Source organism: Barbus barbus (assembly GCF_936440315.1).
Source record: "Barbus barbus genome assembly, chromosome: 21".
NCBI classification, from domain to species: Eukaryota; Metazoa; Chordata; class Actinopteri; order Cypriniformes; family Cyprinidae; genus Barbus; species Barbus barbus.
Genome location: NC_136749.1, coordinates 3085047 through 3104809, shown reverse-complemented (window position 1 = coordinate 3104809; position 19763 = coordinate 3085047). Strand labels below are relative to the sequence as shown.

Here is a 19763-nt window from a genome sequence, read left to right as displayed (position 1 = left end):
TAATGGAAGGTCTATTAACATGCTGGTTCTCTCTCATCAGAAGAATCTCCAAACAACTAACCTGACACCCCTAATAAGCGCCATGAATGAGCGAGCTACTGTGAACAACACTGAAAAACTGTTGATTATCAAGACCCAATTCATCATTTCTGCATGATTCAGAAAAAATGTCTAGTGTGCAAGATGTTTTCAGAGCAACTGATGCAGCACTTAATACGCTACTGAATAGAACAGGATGTTACATAAGTTTTGGAATGCAGCTGAATTTAACAAGCCTCACTGGCCGAGTAAGAAATGGCTTCCCATTGCCAAAGCATTCTGAATATATAGTTTATATGGTGGAATGACACAGTGAGCATAAGTAATGCAAATAAAGTTTTGTTTAGAAACTATTTGCTTTTGACTCTCCAGCTCGTTCTCCTGTGCTCAAGCTGAGTGTGTTTTAGTGTTGCTGTACTGAAGCAAAATATGGAAATCAAACACACTGGGATGTTTTTAAATGAACTGACTGTGCAAAATCCAGCTGACTGGGAAAACTGAGAACTGCACGCACACTAATACTGTCATGCGTTGAGGAAATAAATTTTTCTCGTGATCTGCTCACTAAGGCTGCATTTATTTGACTAGAAGTGCAGTAAAAGCAATAATATTTTAAAATATTATTACAATTTAAAATAACTGTTTTCTATTTAAGCATTCTGTGAAATGTAATGTATTTCTGTGATCAAAGCTGAATTTTCAGCATCATTACTCCAGTCTTCAGTGTCACATGATTTTTCATTCAGTGTCAAATCATTCTAATATGCTGATTTGCTGCTCAAGAAACATTTCTGATTGATTATCAATGCTGAAAACAGTTGTGCTGCTACATACACTATATAGCCAAAAGTATTGGCACCCCCTTCTAATGAACAGGTTTGACTACTTTAGTAATTTCTATGAGCACAAATCTTAATGTTTAAGCATATAATGATATTCTAGGGAATTGTGTGCTTCTAATGTTATAGCAACAGTTTGGACAGAACCCTTTTCTATTCTAACATGACAGTGTCTCTGTGTATAAGACACAGTTCAAAAAGACATGATTGATTGAGTCAGTGTGGAAGAACTTGACTGGTCTGCAGAAAGCCAAGTCCTGATCCCAGCTGAACACCTCTGGTGTGACTTTAAATGCAGACCTTGAGCCAAAAACTCAAACACATTGATCACTTTTTGATCAATTTAATTCATTCTTGCTAACTAAAAGTATTCATTTATTTTAAATAGGAAAAAAAGTTTAACAGTAGCGTGGGAACTTCTTCAATAACGAATAAAAGCATCCCGCAATGTACAGTTGGTTGAGATTATATCCAAACTGAGCACAGCTGGAATCCAGACAAAGAAAAAAGCTCCGATATGGGAAATTTGGTCACTAAATAATTCCCATACTTCCATTTGTGCCATTTCATACTTTTGATGACTACTATTATTCTAGCATGTGGAAAACAGTCCTAGTAAAGAATGAGTCTTTGCACTCCTGACTGGAAGTGTATATTCTCACTGTGCCCATTACAAATGACATTTGCAGTATCTTTGATGAATTAAGGTCTTTTAGCGCTGTCGGTAAGTCATTCTCAGTGTCCAGACGGTGCATGTTGGTACTGGACTGTAGCCTCACTACATCCACAGGACTTTAAAACTTGCTAACCACTTCCTCCCAATAACCATTAATGAAGCTACTGTTCGAGCGAACCTCCAAACACATGTACAGCAGATTTCATGCCGAGCAATAATGGTGTGGAGAGAACCCCCCACCCGGCTAGAACAGGGGTGAGAGATACCTCGCTCTGCAGGAAACAAGACGGGGCCAAACAGACCGGATTCTGGCTCCAAACCACAGAGGCGAGTGGCATTCCTCCCCTCCGGTGTGATGGCTCTACCTGCCGCTTCAGCCTGACCACAGGCTCTACAGCCAAACCAGACTCCATGGAACAGTCATCACAGCCTGCAGAATGTGCTCCACTGAACACTTTAAAGCGGTTAGTGCTACAGGCTATGAAATGTGCACAATAAGTACAGTCTTTGTGAGGTGGAACACATGCTGGTGAATCAAGGTTTATACAGCTATATTAACTCTGATTAAGCATGTGGATGATTGCAATAACTGCAGATTTTTCACACTGAACGCATTAGTTCCAGCAGGTGCAATGCACAACGTTGGAAAAGAAGAAACATAACCGTTTATTCGGAGTCAAATAAGCAGATCATTTAAAAGTAATAGTTGAATTATGTCATTTAATCACCCTAAATATTATGTTATTATCCTTTTTCTTGTTTTGGAGATTCACTTACAGTATAAACACTGTATATAGAGAGCGCTTGTAAGATTTTAAGATCAGTTTTGTTTTTCTTTTTGATATATGAATGAATACTTTTATTCAGCAAGAATCAAAAGATTCAATTCATTCAGTTGAACGTATTCAAAAGATTCAACCGATTCAAATAAATGCTGTCAAATAAACTACTAATAATAAATGTATCACTGTTTCCATGAAACTTGATTGACTGATTGATAATGTTTCTTGAACAGCAAATTGGAATGATTTCTGAAGGATCATGTGACACTGAAGACTGAAGTAATGATGCTGAAAATTCAACTTTGATCACAGAAATAAATTAACATTTTAAAATATATTCAAATAAAAATTTACTTCAAATTGCAAAAATATTTCATAATATTTTATTGAAATATTGAAACATTTTAAATGGTAGTGTATGCACACTTGTATATACACACACACACACTAATAAAATGGCATCTTGTGATAACATGAATGAGAGTACAGTACATGCTGATTATTGTAGGATATAGGGAAGCAGTGGTCATTGTCCAGCATTAATAATGCTCTAAAGGGAAAGTTTCTTCAGGATCCAGGAGCGCAGTAACTCCAGTTCTTGTCGACACAACTGATGGTTGAGGTCTGGGAAGGAATGGAAAGATGTGTTGAGGCCAGCTTTCTTCAGCAGTGAGTTGGTCTCCTCGCCCCAGCTATGGAAAACCAGCTCATCTGCTGTGCCGTGACACTGAAGGAGCTCAGGTAGAGGGCGTTGGGATGCATTTTCTATTCCCTGTGCAGAAGATTAGAGATGGGTTTGACATCATGCTATGAAAAATGCTTGGTTGTAAGGCAATCTGAAGGCTATTAACTACCTGATATACAACTGAGTCTTTGTTAAGAAAGCTGGACAGAGCGAAGATGCCAGCCACATCCTGGTGGTACCTGCAAACCAAGTGTAATGCCATGGCACCACCCATCGAAAAGCCACCTAGAATAAAACATACAGACATTAGACAAGGTCTCAATCTCACTGTAAGCATTCAGTGGCTCTGTCTTAAAGCCTGTTGAGCTGACTTCTCTTATGGTAATTTCTATTATACTCGAGTCAATTTTTTTTTTACTGTGATACTCACAAAGAGCAATGCTCTCACATTTTATGCTAAAATTAGGGATCTTAGCAGCCAACATACTGGGCTGCTTACAATTTGAGACAGACCTCTCATCAGTAGAATGCATTTGGTACCTTAAAATGCGAATTAGTCTGCTCACCAGGTTTGGAGACATAATGATTTATAGAAAGTGTCCCCTTGTGAAAAAGTGTGTTTAATTGTATTGAATGCACTTATAGTGTGCTTCAAATCTTGATGCATTAATGTATTGACTAACATACTAAAGCACACGTAAACTGTATTGTGTTGTTCAATTTTACATTTAAAGTTAATATATTTTAATTGTACATAAATGCAAATTCATAATTACAAATAAAATTAAATACACAAGCTTCTGCAGAAATTAAAAGTATATCAAGTTGAAATTATGTACCTATAAAGATATATTAAGTTCTACTTATGTGGGACAAAACAACAACAAAAACAAACAAACACTGAACCCCCCCTGCATTTAAATGATGTTTTATTAACAAGGTTCGGAGGAGCACGATCAGATAATCAACTAATTTGGCGCAGGTGCAACTCATTTAGCTAACTATCCTAACGAGCACAATGCGTATAAACATGCAGCCTGCCTACCTCTATCCAATGAAAGTTTTCCGGCATTCGGTTTTGCTCCTTTGGCCATCACAGACGCAACTTTTTCTGTACAATGACGAGACTTATACTGGGGATTTTTCGGATCCTCCGTCTCAATCTGCCGCCCCTAGGTTCACTCCTTCTCCGCCAGTCACCGCCGCCGAGCACCAGGCTTTATCGCGGCTGGCGCTCTGCTCGACCAGCCACACGCTTGATATCCTCTGATCGGAAAGTGGACAGTATTTAAGCCTGAGGTAAACGTAGTTTGATTCCGACGAACCATTCCCGCGGAGGATAAACAAAGCGGATCTGTACAATCTATTGGATGCGTTTTATACAGTCAAGGCGGTGCTCGTGTCATGGACTCGAGGCGGATGTTATCATAGTAATCGCAAAGCGTGACAAAATTACTATTCACTAAAGTCAGCTCATCCAAAAACTTTAATTCTGTGTCTGTTAACTCACTCTCATGTTGTTCTCGCACATCAAGCACGCTTTTAAACCTTCCTGCACTGTAAGCAGGGGCGGACAGGCCATCTGGATGTTCTGGAGAAGTCCAGAACGGCTGTCCATCCAGTGGCCGTTGGCCTGGTTGGTTCATCATCAAAGACAGTATCAGATAAAAAGTTGTTAAATTTGGCAACAAAATTGCTAGGTTTGCAACACGGGCCACTCAGGCTTTTCAGCATTCCCCACCCTGCCGAATGTCACAAGCCTCCGTGGCCTACAGCTTCAGCAGCTGAAACAAGCGCAAAGCTGCTTCCGCTTGCAACTCAGGTCCTCACATCTCCGTATTTTCCTCCTGTTACTTCTAATCCTTTTCTTTTTCAGTGGCCTCCAGCTCCCATACCAGATGCTAGCGTGAGGCTACCTCTGCTAGCTGTACAGGCTACACAGGCTCTTCAAGATGTCACAAACCCCACTCCCTTCCTTTGGCCTACAGAAGCTGAAGGAAGCGTGAGGCTGTCTCTACTTGCAACTCAGGACAACACATCTCAGGCTTTTCCTCCTGTTACTAATAACCCCTTTTTTCTTTTCAGTGGCCTCCAGCTCCCATAGTCGACACTAGCCCAGAGCCCAATTTCAAGCCTGAGGCTGCCTTCGCTGACAGTTGCGGCCCATGCTCCTCTCCCTCACAGCTCTCTACTTCATTCAAAATAATTTTGTCTTCCAGATCAATTTCCAGCTCCCCTCAAGTGTCAAGTCTCCCCTTCAGCAAGACTGGGCCACTCTCCAGCCTCGGACGCTCCTCGAACTGCCTCCCTCCTCTTCTCAACCAATCACTGCGGCGCCTTCAGCTACCGTGCCGCACGCAACATCGCCCGCTGGCATGGATTTCCAACATCCTATGCTTCCCACTCCCTTCCTTCTACCTCCGGCTGCAGACGCTAGCGTGAGGCTGCCTCCGCTGACCGCTCAAGATCAGCCATCTTACTCTTACCCTTCCACTACTCCTTTTCCCTATCAATGTCCAGGGGCTAATCCATGCGTGAGGCTGCCTTCGCAAATGGTTACAGCCCCTCCTTATCTTCCTTCTAACCCTTCTCTCCAATCTAAACCTCAGTACTCTTTTATTCACAATAGTCCCACTATCTACCCCACCGAATGCTGCCACTCTGGAACCACCCCCTGTACCTAATACCATCAAGTCTCAGATTCTCGCACTCGCATCTTCCGTGCATGCCTTAGATTATCAAATTATCATAAATATGACATGTCATAATGAAATCAGTTTATGCATTACCTTCCCGGATCTATTAAAGGTTACTTAAGTGGTGTTACATTTTTTTGAAATAAATAATTCTCAAACTTCTCTTCTAATCAGAGGAATTCAATGCTCTCAACCATCAAGCCCGGATTCCAGACAACCTACAGTGGGGCAAATAAGTATTTGATACACAGCCGATTTTAAGTTTTGCCACTTACAAAGAATGGAAACATCTGTTTTTTTTCATCGTAGGTACACCTCAACTGTGAGAGACAGAATATAAAAAAGAATCCAGAAAATCACATTGTATGATTTTTGAATAATTAATTTCCATTTTATTGCATGAAATAAGTATTTGATCACCTACCAACCAGCAAGAATTCTGGCTCTCACAGACCTGTTAGTTTGTCTTTAAGAAGCCCTCCTATCCTCCACTCATTACCTGTATTAATTGCACCTGTTTGAACTCGTTACCTGTATAAAAGACCCCTGTTCAAACACTCAATCAATCAGACTCCAACTTCTCCAGTATGGGCAAGACCGAAGAGCTGTCTAAGGACACTAGGGACAAAATTGTAGACCTGCACAAGGCTGGGATGGGCTACAGGACAATAGGCAAACAGCTTGGTGAGAAGGCAACAACTGTTGGTGCAATTATTGGAAAATGGAAGAAATTCAAGATGACTGTCAATCTCCCTCGGACTGGGGCTCCATGCAAGATCTCGCCTCGTGGAGTATCAATGATCCTGAGAAAGGTAAGGGATCAGCCTAGAACTACACGGGAGGACCTGGTCAATGACCTGAAGAGAGCTGGGACCACAGTCTCAACGGTTACCTTTAGTAACACACTGCACTGTCATGGATTAAAATGCTGCAGTGTGCGCAAGGTCACCCTGCTCAAGCCAGCACATGTACAGGCCAAAGACCATCTGGATGATCCAGAGGAGGCATGGGAGAAGGTCATGTGATCAGATGAGACCAAAATAGAACTTTTTGGTATAAACTCCACTCGCCGTGTTTGGAGGAAGAAGGATGAGTACAATCTCAAGAACACCATCCCAACCGTGAAGCATGAGGGTGGAAACATCATGTTTTGGGGTGCTTTTCTGCAAAGGGGACAGGACGACTGCACCGTATTGAGGGGAGGATGGATGGGACCATGTATCGCGAGATATTGGGCAACAACCTCCTTCCCTCAGTAAGAGCATTGAAGATTGGTTGTGGTTGGGTCTTCCAGCATGACAATGACCCCAACACACAGCAAGGGCAACTAAGGAGTGGCTCCGTAAGAAGCATTTCAAGGTCCTGGGGTGGCCAAGCCAGTCTCTAGACCTGAACCCAATAGAAAATCTATGGAGGGAGCTGAAACTCCGTGTTGCCCAGCACCAGCCCCAAAACCTGAAAGATCTGGAGAAGACCTGTATAGAGGAGTGGGCCAAAATCCCTGCTGCAGTGTGTGCAAACCTGGTCAAGAACTACAGGAAACGTCTGACCTCTCTAATTGTAAACAAAGGTTTCTGTACCAAATATTAAGTTCTATTTTTCTATTGTATCAAATACTTATTTCATGCAATAAAATGGAAATTAATTATTCAAAAATCATACAATGTGATTTTCTGGATTTTTATTTTTTTTATATTCTCTCACAGTTGAGGCGTACCTATGATGAAAATTACAGATCTCTCCATTCTTTGTAAGTGGGAAAACTTGAAAAATCTGCAGTGTATCAAATACTTGTTTGCCCAACTGTATAATTCTGGATATCCTTATAAAATGCATCCAAAATCTCAGCACCGTGTACTATTCTATCCATACCGCTCGTACCTTCGATACCATGTTTTTATTGGCTTTCTTCGGTTTTCTGAGATGCTCAGAAATCACAATAACCTCTAAATCCAACCCCAAACTCCATCCGACCATCTCTGATTTGTCCATACTCTATAGCGAAACTATCGCTTACTTTACAGACCAAGAAAGGAAAGACCACTACATATACATTTTTAACCTTCCATCTCCAATTCAACCTTATCAGGCTTTCTTTTCTTATTTTCAACTCCGGAATGCTCAAGCTAAATCTGCACTGGACCGTCTCTTGGTCGACGACTCTAACAACCCTGTTGCACGTTTTTAGTTCCAAAAACACTTAAACTAATCCTCACTCAATCAGGCTTACCCGCATAAATTTTTTCCAGCCATTCATTACGCATCGGAGCAGCAACTGCAGCAGCTCAAAAAAAAAAAAAAAAAAAAAAAAAAATAATAATAAGGCCTCTCACAGAATCAGATTCAGACCCTCGGTCGATGGCCATCAGATGCTTTTAAAAGTTACATCAGGTATAATCAACTCCACATAAAGGAAGCCCATATAGCCCTGATCATGTTTAAAAAAAATAAAAAATTGTTTTTAAATCACGTTGTTTACTCAGGTAATCGGAGTCTCTTCTTTCCGGTGCAATAAGTCAGCCCCTTGGTCGCAGTAAGATCCCTCCAGCTGTCATTTCGAATTTCATGGCTTTTTCAGCATTGGACAGGGCTCTCCCTTCCGGTGCAGCAGGGCCGCGGCTCTCTTCGGTTGCCTGGGAGCCCTCCATCCGAGGCATCAAACTGTGCCTCGTATTCAGCCGCAAGGGGGACTCTCCCTTCCGGTGCAGCAGAGCCGCAGCTCCCTTCGGACTAGGGATGGGCGATATCTTATCGTTTGCGATATACCGTTGAAAATTCTCCTCACGATAATAACGATAAGTCTAGTTGATGACGTAGTTTTGTGCGCGCCCGATTCACTGTTCACGTGCGGAGTGAAAACAAGCATGGCGGAAGGCGGACGTGAGGCTGACAGTGCGTTCACACCGTGAACGACAGTGCGTTCATAAATCGCGCGTGGTTGGACGCGTGAACATTTTGGGTTTACGCGCTTCATTCGCGCGTGAAATTCACTGCACAACAGACGCGAATTCGCGTCATTGGCGGGGCTTCTGCCAGGCGCACATGTATGACTGCCACAGAGAGCATATGTATAGAATTTCGCTCTAAACGCTCAATTCGCGCTGCGTCATTCGCACGAATAGCACGGCAGGATGTCTATTCGCGTCTTTGCATTGACTTAACATGTAAATCACTCGCGCTTAAGGCTTCATTCGCGTCTGGTGGGAACGCACCATGAGGAGGAGCTTGTTGTTACGCGAGGAGCTACCTCCACAATTTGCAACTGGTTTGGTTACAGAAAATCAGATGAGGAGCAAACTACCTTAATATGCAAAGTGTACAGAAAAATGGTGGTTACAAAGAGTGGAAACACATCCAATTTGAATTTGACATAAAAGATGCCATACTTTTAATAAAGTTAGAAAAATGCCATTACAAAGGTAAAAACTAAATTCCCTGTAAATCACTTTGAGTCAAATATCACCTCGTAATGGGAAGGTTCATTTTTGATCAGAATTGTTGATTATTGATTTGAAGGTGCTGCTAAATTTTTGACCGTGCTCCTAGCAGTCTAAATCTCCGCGATGTTCTCGTTAAATATGCCATTTTTGAGATATTACAATGAATTAATTTCTAAAATGTTATGATATGGAAAGTCTGAAACAGATCACAGCAGTATAGCCATACACATGCTTTCAGTCATCAGCAACGTGGTAAACGTGTGCCAGTAGCCTATGCATATGATTTAATATGAAGCGTCCGTAACGCATTATTATGGTTGATAAGAGCAATTAATGGAGATGAGCTGTTGATCATAATTAGCATGGCCATAAGTTGGCTGTGTACAGAAAGTTTCAAGTTAATTGCATTAATAATACTATATAAAATAATCTTAATCTTTAAAACTTAATTTTATTTATATATATATATATATATGTATATATATGTGTGTGTGTATGTATATGTATATATATATATATATATATATATATATATGTGTTTATATGTATAAATTATATATATATATTATCGTCATTTGTATCGTTATCGCAATAAATACCTGAAATTATCGTGATAAATTTTTTAGGCCATATCGCCCATCCCTACTTCGGACGCAGCGAGAGTCCCTCCATCAGTCGCATCTTTTTGATAATTTGGCATAAAACGGGGCTCTCCCTTACGGTGCAGCAGGACCGCGGCTCCTTTCGGTTGCAGTGTGACCCCTCCGTCTGTCGTTTGAGTTGCGCTTCGCGCTCAGTGACGGACAGGGTTCTTACTCCCGGTGCAGCAGAGCCGCAGCTCCCTTCGGACGCAGTGAGAGTCCCTCATTTGATATTTGCCATCGTGCTCCTCTTCTAGCGGCATGTAGGGCTCGCCAGTCTGATGCTGCAGCTCCCGTCAAACACTGCACGAGCTCTCCGGTCACCCTGCCTCCTTTTATTTGCAAATTTTAACTCCTATCTCTTCACAGCATGCATGTTTTGGGGAGTTCTCTGGGTTCGGGCCATATTCCGGGCTTGGAGCCCTCCCCCAGGACAGCACACCAAAATATGCTTACTATTTGCTATCAGATTAGATGTAAGGGTGAACTTGTGAGTATAATTTTAAACCATAATACACGGTTTGCACTTAGGTGTATACTTTCAAGGCATATGATTTATGATAAGTGCTCATTTTGTTAAAGTATACTGCACTTCTTTGTGTGTCAAATAACAGAGCCAGTGTCTGGAAATGAAAGACTACAGAAATATGAAACCCTGACATTTCATGATTAAGCAGTTGCATGCTTAATTTGTTTCAATGAAAGGCATGCAGCAAGTGGCAAATCGCAGGTAGTTTGGTTGTAAACCCTTTTCCACAATCTTTTCTCACTCAGCAGTAGCAGATGCATCGGTCTTGATGAGTCATTGATTCAACCACTACTTTTATATTATATATATATATATATATATATATTTTTTTACTTCAACAGGTCAGTGACTGCTCATAATTGGTGCATTTTTAAATGCATTATATAAATGTGATTATTGTTAATAATCACATTATTGGTTTACATGCAAACAGTCTGTGACAGAATTTTTAAGTTATGTTAGGTTATGAAAACCTTATGGAGCAATGAAGTCAGGAGGACATTAATAAATGCACGCAATTCAATGTGCTCTACAGTAGCCAATCTGCCCAAACTGAAAATTAAAACAAAAAAAGATAGAGAAAAGAAAGCTGGCCTTTAGCTCCACTTCATCAAACCTCCATTTTTCGGAGGTCCTCTTTCATGCCTGTGCTTAATCTTACACATCTGGGCAAATCTGGGCACTACATCAGGGAACGTGAACAAGTACCCATCAGTCTGTCAGAGCCGATGGGAGGAACCATGTTGAGACGGAGGATAGATGGAGTTCACATGTTCTTCAGACCTCTTATAGAGATGTTGTAACCAGGACTAATTAACAGGTCTGCCGCTTTTCCCTTTTCGCACTTCTCAGAGACAAAACCAATTAACTCCATCCTAATATTGAACTTACTGAGAAATCCACATGCTGTTTGGCTAAAACATTCTGTGCATGCATGTTTGACTTTTCCCATTAACTACAACACCTAAAAGATTGAAAAACGTTATATATATATATATATATATATATATATAATGACAGCGTTTTCCATGGAAAGTTCTGGCGCTTGTCAGTTCGTCAGCCTGGGAAGTGGACTCAGCGTACAGACCACTTCGTTTCTCCAGCGTGCAGAGTGACTCCAATGAGTATTTATAGTTAATGACAAAATGTTATGATTTAGGAAGATAATATTTCAGCAGTCTCACAGGAACATGTGTTTTTTGAATCAGTTTCTTTGGAATCGAGTTCAGGGGCTTTTCTGTCCTTCCACACAGAGCCTTTTCACACAAAGACTTTTTTCCCCCACTCTTCACGTTTTACTTGTAACTATTTCAGGGTATTTATGTGTTATTGGCTTGTCAGTTAACCCTTCCTTGAATGTTGCCATTGGGTTTAATTCTCTGAGCAAATCGTAACCTCGTTTTACTGTCTATCTCGTTTTACTGTCTTCATCACACACCCTGAGGGAATTTACCTGGGTTCTGCTAAGATCTCTTTTTACTGAATGATTTTCTGCCACTTTTATCTCATTGTAATATATATGTGAACCCGATGACCCGAATATTCTGAGATAAAGCTTAGCAGAAACTCGAGAATCATCCAGAAATTCTTCTTGGCCCATTCTGGCAACAAATGAAAGGAATAAGAAACTTGATAAGTTTCATTCTTCATTTTACACAATGAGGGAGAGACTTATGAGCAGTGGTCTGAGACTCTGCTTAATTTGGAACAAGTGGAGTGTGAGAGTGTGTAAGACAGAGGAAAGCAATAAGGCAGGGAGAGATAGATGGATGGGGAGGAGAGAGAGAGAGGATAGGAGAGGGATAAGGCAGTAGCCATACCAATAACCATCCTGTGTTTCGGGACTCCTGCTCGGATCTCCTCCTGGACAATGGCGCTTAAATCATCACACATGGAATCTATAGACTCCAAATGTTCTGGGCAGTCCTGGGAAATCTTGTGACGATCGAACCACACGTTAGACTGAGCCCCTCGCATGGGTGTGTACGGCCTAAAAACAAACAATTATAGCAGTGAAGTGAAGAAACTGCTAAATTAATTACTGCATTTACAGAGCTGAGAGAAATGTTTGTAAAATGTTTGGAATTACATGCATTTCTGCTTGAATTGTTGCAATTAAGTTTTAATAAATAAAATGCAATGCAAACTAGGGCTGCTCGATACTGACACAAATCATAATCACGATTATTTAAAACGATTATGAGTGGGCCATATGATCAACTTTATATGGATGATATATTTATAAAGATAGCGATATATATATTTACTGTAAATAAGGTTGCTATGACATCTACATTTCAGAGACCAGCGAAATATCACAATTCTCAATACTACAAGAGTACTTTTTTAACTATTAGTAAAAAAACAACAACAAAAAATGACTGACAATAATTAAACTGTCAGTAATAAAAAGCAAAGGACAAATACGATAGAATAAAAGATACAAATGTGCTTTACAAAAAGTTTTTTTAATGCAAGTATTCAGTTAAAGTCATGAAATCAAAATTTACTTTATTAACGCACATAGTCTTGAACAATTAATCGGTGCAAGTTAATCTGCTGAAACAAATTGTTTGTCTTGTAATCTTTAATCAAAATTTGAACATTTGCTTCCGCTCTGAAGTGGCAATCCTCCTCTGATGATGTCAGCTTGACAGCTTGGGCAGAATATCCTCCCCCTCTGACCGTTAGATTGCAACGAGTGAGAGACCGAGACGAGGAGCGCTAAAATAAAACCAGGCCCTCTATTCAATATTCCATTTCAACTGGAAATACGTCACTACACTGAAATAAAGTCGGCAGCGACTTCCAGCTCACGCGGACTTTAACAGTCTACTACAGAAATTGAACAATCTGATGTAAAATAAAACAGCATAGTCTCACTGTAAAAATTAAACTTCCTTTGTTTCTTATTAAAGCTACAAAATTCCTTCAGTCAAGATTTTCTCTGTCTTTTGTTGTTTGATTACTATTAACCGCACAGACAGCAGCAGCAATATAGCCTGCTGTCACTTTAAGAGCCGCACGGATCCAATTTACTGTTACACACCTATTTTCATTCTCAACTATTTACCTTCATTTATTACATAACCGACGAGGGTTTGTGAATAATCACTAAGCGCTGCATTTTGACACATTTTTGCGTGTACTTGTCCGTTTATGCGCACAAGAACAGCACAAGTTCTCTGTCACGCTTTTAAAAACATGAATACATCCAATCAACTTTAATAAATCAAGCATGCCTCATTTAGCAAAAGTCACGTTACATAATTTCACAGATTTGCACGTGAAATTGGGCTTTTAAGGAGCGAAAGTGCACCAATGGAAAGGAGTGGAATGGGGCGCAATAATCATTTTATCTTGATCGTATTTTTATTAGAGAGTGAAATCGAACTGTATATCGATTAATTGCACAGCCCTAATGCAAACCCACCCAAATCCATTTTTTTTAACGGCATGAGAAATCTAATTTGCCTTGATCTTTTGGCATATGAGAGGTCTTTGTACCATTAAAACGTCCTGCAAGTTTCGTAGCTTAAAACGTCCTCATTATAAATAAAAAAATTATTTAATTAAGCTTCAAAAACAGCACATTTTGGATCTGAAGTGCAAAATGACGTCACCTGGGCACAAACATTTGCATAAACACTGCCTCCAGAGCAAGACATCGATGAATAGTATTCTTCTCACCATAAGCCCCGCCCACTGGCGTCTGAATTGATCACGCCGAAGGCGAGTGTCATGTTGCGTCAAAAGCAAACAGAAATTGCAATCACTACCGCTATCTTGTTTACACTGGATACAGTATACAGATGTGCGTTCACTTTCTGACACAGTCCACGCGCTCGAGTCTGTCGTCAGGACAAGTGGAGTAAAAGAATGTTTGCTTTGAAGCGTTTGGTTTAAACAGCTCGTTCACGTCTTTGTACAACTATCAGAAGGATCCCAGCGTATGGAACAAGTGGATAGTTCATTTTTAATGGCATCCTGGATCGTGTCTGAGGACTGATCAGAGTATTTTGTTCTGTAAACGAGGCACAGTGTGATGGAGAGTCAAAAAGAAACATTTTTTGGGAGACGAAGCGGTACTAGATCTGACTGCAGCTGCATCACAAACTGCAAGTAAATGATTTCATTATGCTTTGTCTGGAAATTACCTTTTCATTTTGATTATGTTGTCAAAACACTCTCATGCAATAGTGAGGGGGAGTTGATACCGTTTCCTATGCAATGACATTAGCCAATCCTAACAGTGGCCGATTACTGAGAGGCCTTAAAAGACCTGCCCCTTAAAACAGGTCGTTTCAGAGAGAGGGTTGAAAATAATATTTATTTGTTTTGTATTTATATTTATGAATAATAATTAGAGACAGAATTGTCTTCTTTGTTTCTATTTGATATTTCATTGCATTTATTTGTTGATCTACCGCATCCATCTTCATTATGCATTCGCTACTCATCAAATCCATTTTTCAAATATAATATTGCTTCTACAAAGCATGATAATAAATTGTATCATGCTGCTTTTGATCTATTATTCTCTTATTTATAAAATTCTTATTAATAAACATTTCATTACTATTTTTTTTAAAGGTGTCATATGATGTTGCTAAAAAGAACATTATTTTGTGTATTTGGTGTAATGCAATGTGATTAAAAGTTCAAAAAACACATTAATTTCCACATACTGTACATTATTGTTGCTCCTCTAAGCCCCGCCTTTCTGAAACGCATCAATTTTTACAAAGCTTATTGTTCTGAGAAGCGAGGCGTGCTCTGATTGGCCAGCTCTCCAGTACGATGTGATTGGCCGAATCCCTCAAGCGTGAGATGGAAATGTTACGCCCCTCACCGTTTTGTGATGGCGTTTCAGGGCGCAAGTCACACAAAAACAATAAAACCCATTACATACGAGGCATTTGTTGCATCAGGGGACATAATTACTGATTATAATGACTTATACTGTCTTTTTACACGTTGCATCGCCCCGCGTAAACATTACCCAATAGAAAATCAATGGAGGGAGCTGTTGAGGTGTACCTATGATGAAAATAACAGATCTCTCCATTCTTTGTAAGTGGCAAAACATGAAAAATCTGCAGTGTATCAAATACTTATTTGCCCCACTGTATAAGATTAAAGTTGTTACTAACAGTTCTCTCTAAAGTAATAGAATTTAAAATAAGAAAAGGGTCAATGACATTGGAATCACTTTTATATAAGTTACCAAAAAATTCTGTAATATGGGATGTGATAAGCTTTTTATCCTTACAAACAACATCAATTTTCATTTTGGTAATCGCATTGACCTCCACTCTTCTTTTTTCAAAATTAAAGAAGTATTTTCTATTTTCCACTGTTTTCTTGATCTAATAAAGGCTCCCTTGGCTTTTTCTTCATATATTTTGTCAAGTTAGTTTTGGAGTTTATTTAAAGAGACCTGTTCTTCAAAACTGAAAGTGCCTTTCTCTACTAAATTATTAATTTCAGCTGAAATTTCAAATAAATCTGCCTTCTTTTGATAGGTAATCTTTTACCATAGGTCCTAACAGCACATCCTATTTCAAATTTTAAAAGTTCCCATTGTTTACCAAACATATCACTATTAACTGCAGAGTTCCAGTGCTTATGAATAAGTCTTTCTATAATGGATTTCAGGTCATCATAGTTTAGTAATGAGTTATTGAGTTTCCAGTATCCTCCACTACTTCTGTTATCCTTACACCCCGATAATGCAATTTTAAGACTAATAACTTTATGGTCTGTTAGAGCAGCAGGCAATATAGATGTATCTAAAATAAATTGCTCTAAGTCTGAAGAGACCAAGCAAAGGTCAGTGCGGGATTGTACTGAGAAGTTTTTGTTGCTCCAAGTAAATGGCTTAGTTGAAGGGTTTTTTACCCTCCAAATATCGATTAAGTCAAGACTTAACTTAAACGCATGAGGTCACTAGACTCACTGTTCGCTCAAGGAGGAAATCTATCAATGGAACCATTCATGACCAAATTAAAGTCACCATCAATAATTAATTTTGCATTAGGGTTGCTTCTCATGGTAGAATTGACATCATTTTCAATTTCACCTAATAACAAAGTATTTGCATCTTTCGAACAGTACCCATAAACATGAACAATAATGAATTTACAGTCATTCATATCAATCAGTAATATTAACCAATGACCTTTAGAGTCCTCTTTGCTCCACACACATTTTCCATGGAAAGTATGTGCCAAAATTGCCACTCCACCTGAGTGAATGGAACCGTGTGCTAACAAGGCAGCAACAACACTACAGCGAGATAATAGTTCCGCCCTCTTTCACTGCGTATATGTTTGGGCGGTGTTATGAAAATCTCCCCACATCGTGACGTAGAGATGTGGGGGTGTGTTTGAACGAGCCGTTTTAGGGTGGTGTGGCAGAGTCTTAACTTTGATAAAGAATATCTCTTTGGTTTTGAGACTTTAGTCTTTGTAACTTCAGGGATCTTATCTATGCACAATCAGTTTGTAACACTCAAAAGAGAAATGAAAACTTGAAATTGCATCATATGACCCCTTTAAGTGGAGTTTTGTTACTACTACTGACTTTAGCAGACTCCACATAGAGAAAAATGTCAGTCACAAGCGTGCATTTACTACGAAACAAATATTGTTTTAATAAATTATTGTGTTTGACCAATAACGATGTAAAGGTGTTGTGAAGACGACAGACAGTGAATATTTACCTGGGTGGTGCTGTGGGATAAATCACCCGGATGTGTTCAAATGCCAGGTTTTGTCCCAATACATCATAAACCCACCTGCGCAAACCTGGCCCTGTGTCTCCTAAATGAAATTGAAAAAAGTTATTATGCCACCATATTGACCTAAATTAAACCTACGTCTAAACATATTCAAACATTTTTTATTTTTTTTTACAGAAAAACAAACCTACATGGAAATATTTGTTGCATGTTAAGTAAGTAGCTATAATGTTATTATAATATGGTTTATATAGTGTTCTGCACCAGTGAACAATAAATAAAAAATGTAATTGCAACTTTTTATCTTACAATTCTGACTTTTCTTTGTGATAGCACCTTGCAGTTGTGAGATACAAAGTTGACATTTTTCTCACAACTGCGAGTGTATATTTTGAAATTCAGACTTTATAACTTGCATTTGTAAGTTTCTATCTCACAATTAAAGTCAGTAAAAAAGTCAGAAAAGTCACATTTACCTTTTTTTTTATTCAGTGGTGGAAGCAGGCTTCCATAGTCTAGTCATGTGTGAATTTTATTATTATTTGTAATTATTTTGTCATGCATTATTGGAGTCTGATAGCGCCTTTCCCTCCAGTACACAATTAAAGCTGACAGTTGAGCGCATATAGTGTCCAACTAATTTTTTAAGTGCATCATCTGGGTAACTTATAGGGCAACTTTTCTGAGATAAATTTTCACACTAATTATGTATTTGTGCTACAAAATTGCATAATAGTGCAGTGCACAAACTGAGACGCACCACATCTCTAGAAATGGCATTACTTCAGTGTAAATCTTTGGGATTCTTCTGCTAATTTCACTGATCTGAAAAATCATAATTGTGTACATAGCTGGACAAATTACACACCAATTGTAATACTATGGGGTTGCTCAAATCCCTATATACCTTTGTTCCTAATGTTTAACAGTGATGTCTGCCTTAGACCCCACTAAAAATACAAAGCATGTGCAAAATACAGCACTGTTAAGATTGTGACAGAGATTTAAAATGCAGTTTGTGGTCACATACTTCCAGCTCCATGCTCACAGCACAGTTCTCGCGCTCTATCTGCACTATTTCTTGTAATTATTTTTCTTTGAACACGTTAGCCGAGGTCTCACACCATAAGCTGTGTGTTTTTAACAGGACATGTTATACAGTCTCTGCACGCTAGCGTTTCATCCTGACTCCTGAGTTAACCGCGTCGCTCTGCGGGGGTCAGTCATCGGTGGGCACACCGCGTCTGCATGAGAAAGGTTTTAATCTCTTAAAAGCACCTGAGCCATGAAGGAAGATGACAGAGGCAGTGTGTTTTCCAGCCTGACTCACGACACTCTTCTGTAGTTTAACAGCAGCCATGTTCATCTCGTGTTATCTCGCGATACTCACAGCGTCACAGATCGCGTTCACGGAACTGATCTCAAATGAATGATGTCTTGTTTTATGTAAATATAGCAACATACATAGACAAATAAATGTCTCTCGTCTCATATTTTCTGATGGTGAAAATTAGGGTGAGTGTTGTAGTACAGCTGATTTATTTATTTGTAGTTATGTCAGGAGAAAATAGTAGTTTATTTGCCCATTAGTCCAGTTTTGGTTGCCTCCAAGCTTTGCTTTACGTTATTCTAAATATTGTAATTATCCAAGTAATAGAAAAACACAGGCACAAAATTGAGCTGCTTAAGCAGAAAGAAGAAGAAGAAGAAAAAAAAGCACATAAAAACAAAAGAACAGAAATTAAGTTGAACACAGTGCTTGAAATTTATGGCTAATATGCCAAAAACTCTCTAATAATAATAATAATAAAAAACCTTAGTTCTAACTACAGGTTATTATCACTAAGAAGTAGTCTGTAGAGAGCTGGCTATAAATGTCTACTTAAGGATATTTACAGTAGTTTTAAGTGAGGTGAAACCAGGACATTTGAACACCCTAGTTCTTTGTCATCTTTTGTTATCTTTGATTTTTACTTCTACTCAGGACAAGCATCCAGAATTAGTACCAAATGCCAAGTGTTGGTAAAAATGACTTTGGCCAATAAATCAAACCATTGATTGGCTGGCCAGCTGGCAGATTAACACGATGCATGGTTTAAATCGCAAAGTGAGAACAATCCTCTGACCTTTTCCCCATTTCTGTTGCATATATTGAGATAATACAGAATATAGCATCATGGCATCACTTTTCTCAATTCACACCCATTAAAAAATTTCATTCAGGACCTACATCAAGCATTACGTACTTGCATAAAAATCCCTGTCTAATAAAAAGTTCCACAGCTCTGTTACATTGAACATCGTTGTTTGCTCACAGAGATTTAGGAGATGTCTACAACTGACTTTAAACACATACTGGGGCCTTATCTTTCATAAACTAAGCGCTGTTTCACTTGATTCTGGTAAATTTCAGTTGCTTTGAACGCTCAGACCACACATTCTGCGTCCTACATCTCACCTTTTCCCTCACTGTGTGGGAGGGATGGACTGCATTTGTGTGTAACTGTGTCTCTGTCTCCAAAACTGACAATGGCTGGAGGAGATCCCCCACATGCTAAATCAGCCCTGTTTATGTCTGCCCTCTATAGGCAGTTTGATAGTGGATCTGGCATTTTGAGACCAGTTTGTTTCTTTTTGTCATGTCATAACTTATATTTTCTAAGGCAAAGTATGTCAAATCGTGTAAATTGCTCA

The 19763-nt window shown here is 39.3% G+C and overlaps 1 protein-coding gene across 1 annotated transcript; it reads right to left on the bottom strand.

The window, feature by feature from the left end:
* Nucleotides 1–318: 318 nt before the first annotated feature.
* Nucleotides 319–18459, bottom strand: lyplal1 (lysophospholipase like 1). The gene is made up of 5 exons (XM_079445234.1): nt 18348–18459; nt 17052–17151; nt 12148–12317; nt 3191–3306; nt 319–3108 (listed from the first exon to the last, which is right to left on the bottom strand). Exons 1-5 carry the CDS (start codon nt 18433–18435, stop codon nt 2887–2889), a joined length of 696 nt encoding a protein of 231 aa, XP_079301360.1. The 5' UTR covers nt 18436–18459; the 3' UTR covers nt 319–2886.
* Nucleotides 18460–19763: the final 1304 nt, after the last annotated feature.

Excerpts from the sequence above, each read along its gene's own strand:
- lyplal1 (XM_079445234.1), bottom strand. The coding sequence starts at position 18,435 with ATGAACATGGCTGCTGTTAAACTACAGAAGAGTGTCGTGAGTCAGGCT. Across the intron at positions 17,152-18,347 it reads CATCTTCCTTCATGGCTCAG|GAGACACAGGGCCAGGTTTG; the intron begins GTGCTTTTAAGA and ends AATTTCATTTAG. Across the intron at positions 12,318-17,051 it reads TATCCCACAGCACCACCCAG|GCCGTACACACCCATGCGAG; the intron begins GTAAATATTCAC and ends GTTTGTTTTTAG.